Source organism: Oenanthe melanoleuca, chromosome 27 (assembly GCF_029582105.1).
Source record: "Oenanthe melanoleuca isolate GR-GAL-2019-014 chromosome 27, OMel1.0, whole genome shotgun sequence".
Taxonomy (NCBI): Eukaryota; Metazoa; Chordata; class Aves; order Passeriformes; family Muscicapidae; genus Oenanthe; species Oenanthe melanoleuca.
The window spans coordinates 2,117,938-2,122,283 of NC_079360.1; the positions used below are offsets into that span (position 1 = coordinate 2,117,938).

General features: G+C 57.0%; 1 gene segment (V, D, J or C); it reads left to right on the plus strand.

Annotated features, from left to right (window-relative positions):
- The first annotated feature begins 1,403 nt into the window (after positions 1 to 1,403).
- On the plus strand, positions 1,404 to 3,758 carry LOC130263907 (T cell receptor alpha variable 26-2-like). The segment is given in 3 exon segments: positions 1,404 to 1,455; positions 1,947 to 2,266; positions 3,636 to 3,758. Coding segments are annotated over 3 exon segments (495 nt in total).
- The last annotated feature ends 588 nt before the right edge of the window (positions 3,759 to 4,346 follow it).

Below are 4,346 nucleotides of genomic sequence, written 5' to 3' on the forward strand. Positions count from 1 at the left end.
ATCCCACCTGAGGCTGCAATCAATTACTCTACATTCTCTTCTTCATCCAAAGGCTTTTCCAAACACCCTTGGATGTGAGTTCAGTATCTGCCTCAAACAGTAGAACATCTGGGAGGGAAAATATTAAATCTGTTGGAGTAGAGAAGCTTTTCAAAGAGCAGGGGGCTCAGTCACACCCACCATACACCTGATACACATTGGTCCCTTCTCCATCACGTTAGTACGCTCTCAGGCATCCTAAAATGAAGTTGCCAGGGTATTGCAATGCTGAAAGTGTTGGAGGGAGACACTTGAAATAATGAGCTCCACAAGTGCTTTCTGTCCTGACATTGCTTTAGAGACATCCCATTTCCCTTAGGGACAGGAGCCTTTAAGCATCATCAAGAACCCATTCAAATGAGCAAGTTCAGCAGAGGCCACACTAAGGGCGTGTGAAAGGTGAGAGTGACGGCTTCTCTAAGGCTCACATCACATCCTTTTTCGTTTAAAAGGGAAGAACAAGGAAAAGAGAAAGAAAAGCACACAATGACACCAATATGGCAGTAGATGATAAGGGAATGAAAGGGACAGCTCACAGCTAATTAATCTCTAAATGATGAGCCTTTAAGAATCAGCGGCTGTGGCTATGAATTGGCTCAGGCTCAGCTTTGTCACTGGCAAAGGGTTAGAGATGACGAGAGAGGAGCCGGAAGCCCCAGGAAAGGAGAGACTGCCAGTGCTGTGTTTCTCGGATCAGCAAGGATGGTTGCAGGTTTCTTGTCTCAGCTCAAATGCTGAGAAGAATCCTAATATCCTGGTACATGTCTCACCATCGTTGCTCTGCTCTGAAGCCTAAGAAGGCACAATGTTCAAAGGAGCCCGTAGAAGGATAACCTTTCACCTGGAAAATCTGTGACAACCAATGCAACCTCCACTTCTCCTTCGAAAGCATGGAACAGTGGAACAACTGCATGAGAATGTTCCAGTTAGAGCCACTATCATTACCTGTATCATCGGTCACAGAATTCCAGGAAGGTATTTTTGGATACAAACCGATTTGAAAGGAAACCAAAATGACGAGTATGAAATAACTCTGCTCGCTACAGATGCGTGCAGGGAAAAGGCGCTGAAATGCAGCCCCTGTGTCCCGAGCCCTCCCTTTCCTGCCCCTCCAAAGCTCCCGCCCGGCTCATGTGGATGGATGTGCTGGCGATGCAGTGTGGGTGGTGTGTGGGATGGGACACAGGTGTCTCCTGTCCCCGGCCATGGCAAACGTCCTTGTGTCGCTCGCTGTGCCGCTGCTGGGAGAGGCGGGGGCTGAGGCCGGCCGGGGCGGAGCTGTTGGCGTGGCAGAGGAGGCGGCAGGGCCGCAGCAGAGAGCCGGGGCTGAGGGCACAGCGCTGCTCGGCCGGCGGAGCGGCGCCATGCGGCGGTGTCGGGGCGCGGGGCTGGCGGCGCTGGCCGCGCTGCTGCTCGGTGCGCGGGGGTGGCGGCCAAGGGGCCGCGCCCGGGGCTGGGCTCATCCCGCACGTCCCTCCAGGCTGCCCTCCTGCCTGCCTTCTTCACACACCTCTCCCATCCCGCTCTTCTGTTCATTCCTCCTTCTTCTCCATCTCCTTTTCCCTCAGAAATCCCCGGATTCTATTCTCTGCTCATCCCTGCAAAATATTCCTTTTTTACAAACTACGGAGTCAGCTCCTTACCCTTTCTCTCTTCCAACTTTTTCGTCTTTTCGTGCTTTCTCCCAACTCCTTCCGTTCTCAGGTGACTCTTCTGAGCATCCTGTATTTCACGCATTCATCACTCCACAAACGATTTCTGGACACTTCTGTTCCTGTTTATCTTGAAATCCTCTGGAACTGTTTTCCTGCCCGTCTCTGCAGATTGCTGGCTGTTTCTGCGAGCTTTGTTCTGTGCAGCTGGGCAATGTTGGATTTCAGGTTTGTATTTTTTTCTTTCCCCGGCAGTGGCTTCAGGCAGAGCCCAGGTGCAGCAGGAGCCATTCCTGGAGACCACCGAGGGCACCGGCATCGCAATCAACTGCTCACACCCCAGCAAACGGAGTGGCGATTACATCCATTTCTACCGTCATCTCCCGGGCCAAAGCCCCGAATTCCTCACCTACACTACTGGAACCTCCAAGGACGTTCCGGCCATCGCAGGAAAGCTGTGGGTGTCGGAGGACGGGCGTTGGAGCGCGCTGTGGCTCGGGCGGCCCCGGCGCGGGGACGCGGCCGTGTATTACTGCGCGCTGGGCCACGGGCAGAGGAGCCGGGGCTGCGGCCGGGCACGAACCGCCGCGGGCGGGGCCGGGCGGGGCCGGGGGCACAGCGCCGCCCGCGGCCAGCAGGGGGCGCTGCCGCTCCGCCCCCGGCAGCTCCAGCTCCGAGTCCCCGCGCGCGCTCGGCCCCTCTGCTCAGCGCGGCTGCGGCAGCTCCGCTCCTGGCGGCAGCGAACAGCCCCGCCCGGCCACGGCTCCGTGCGCGCTGACACGGTCTGCCTGCGGCACCGACGGCAGCACGGCCCTTCCCAAACTATCTCTTGCTCCTTCAAGAAGGGTTCTGTGCCTTCTCTGCAACGAGGCATCCTCTGGCCTGTCTATAAAGGGTGGCTAGCGTTGTGTCCAAAATGCATCAGCTAGGGTACACATTCCCACCCAGCCCATAGCAGGTCTGTTTCCTCTCTCCTCTTGCCAAAGCTGCTGAGCTCTTTTCTGAAGGGCAAGGGACATCACCAGGTCGTTCATGTGACGAGCTGCCAATAGCATGCTACACTGAAATTTTAGCTCGTTTTTCGGAACCATTATGCAGATTAAATTATTTCTACATAAACTGTCCCCAGTGTCCGACGCTACATGTGGATACAGTCACACCTAAACTTCCCACTAAGAATCGATTCAGAATGCAGGGTGGTCCCTTCTGATTCTTGGGAACTGATGGATTTCCCTGACAATTTTACCCACATATCCTGCCTGAAAATCAGATCCAGAACGGAGCTCCAGAATGGGCTTCTCTCAATGGAGGTACAGTCCTGCCAGGACCTTGCATCAGTAGGAGTTTCCACGGGCTCAAATCTTCCTTAAGGACACATCCACCTACTGTGGCTTTGGATCTTACATGGGATGGATTTCTGCTTTACCATAAACTTTCATAAGCTGTAGGAGGACAGCCTCCCTCACCATGGTCTTCTTCACAGGCAGCAGAAATATCAGCGCTCTGGTGCCTGCAGAAACTTCTCTCCCTCCTTCCTCACTGACCTTCCTGAGTGCAGAGTTCTTTCTCTCACAGAATCCCACTCCTCTGTCCCCGCTGATATCGCACAACCGCTTTTGTGCCTTTCCAATCTTTGCCGGCACAGATGCTCTCTTTGACAGGCAAGGAGCCCGGGCTCTGGAGGCCAGCAGGAGCCTCTGCCTCTTGTGTCCCTTGTCTGTTCTTACAAACACGTGTCCCGAAGGACAATTCTGAAATCCCCACCTCCCAGTGGAAGGGGAACGGGAAGGAATAGACGGTGCGGGAAAGGGGAGAAAAGAATTGGTGGGTCCTGTGCTCCCCGGGACAAACGGCTCCCGCTCGGCGCACCTGGCCCCGCTGTCTCCGTGGGCCGCAGCTCCGATCGCTGCCCCGCTCCCACCGCTCTCCTCCCCCCGCACCCAGCCAGGAGCCGGCGAGAGCCCGAGCGGCACCGGCGCAGGGCTGAGCCCCGGGGCGGAGCTGGCGGCGGGGAAGGGCAGAGCGAAGGAGAGAAGCGGCGCTGGCGGAGCAGAGAGCCGGGGCTGAGGGGGCAGCGAGGCTCGGCCGGCGCCATGCGGCGGTGCCGGGGCGCGGGGCTGGCGGCGCTGGGCGCGGTGCTGCTCGGTGCGCGGGGTTTGACAGCAAGGGGGCCGGGGCTGGGGCACGGGTATTTCCCGGGGAGACTGGAGCTGATTCGTGCCTCTAGTACGCAGCTCTATCTCTCTCCCTGCCTGTTTGCCATCTCTCATCCACAGAAATCTTCCCATGGTTTGTGTTAGTAATCTGGCTTAAAAAACCTCAGAATCACAGGCTTTTGGCGATATTTGTCCTTTGTTCCTTCTTTCCCAGCTGTGGCTGCCGACACAGACCGAGTGCAGCAGAAGCCGTGGGCAGAGACCACCGAGGGCACCGGCCTGAACCTCACTTGCCTGCACCCCGAAATTTCTGCCGACTCTACCCACTGGTATCGCAAATTCCCAGACCAAGCACCGCAGCTGGTAGCAATGGCTGTCCGAGGCACAAAACCCGTGCTGGAGCCAGAGGGGACTCTGTGGGTGTCGGCAGATCGACGTTGGAGCGCGCTGTGGCTCGGGCGGCCCCGGCGCGGGGACGCGGCCGTGTATTACTGCGCGC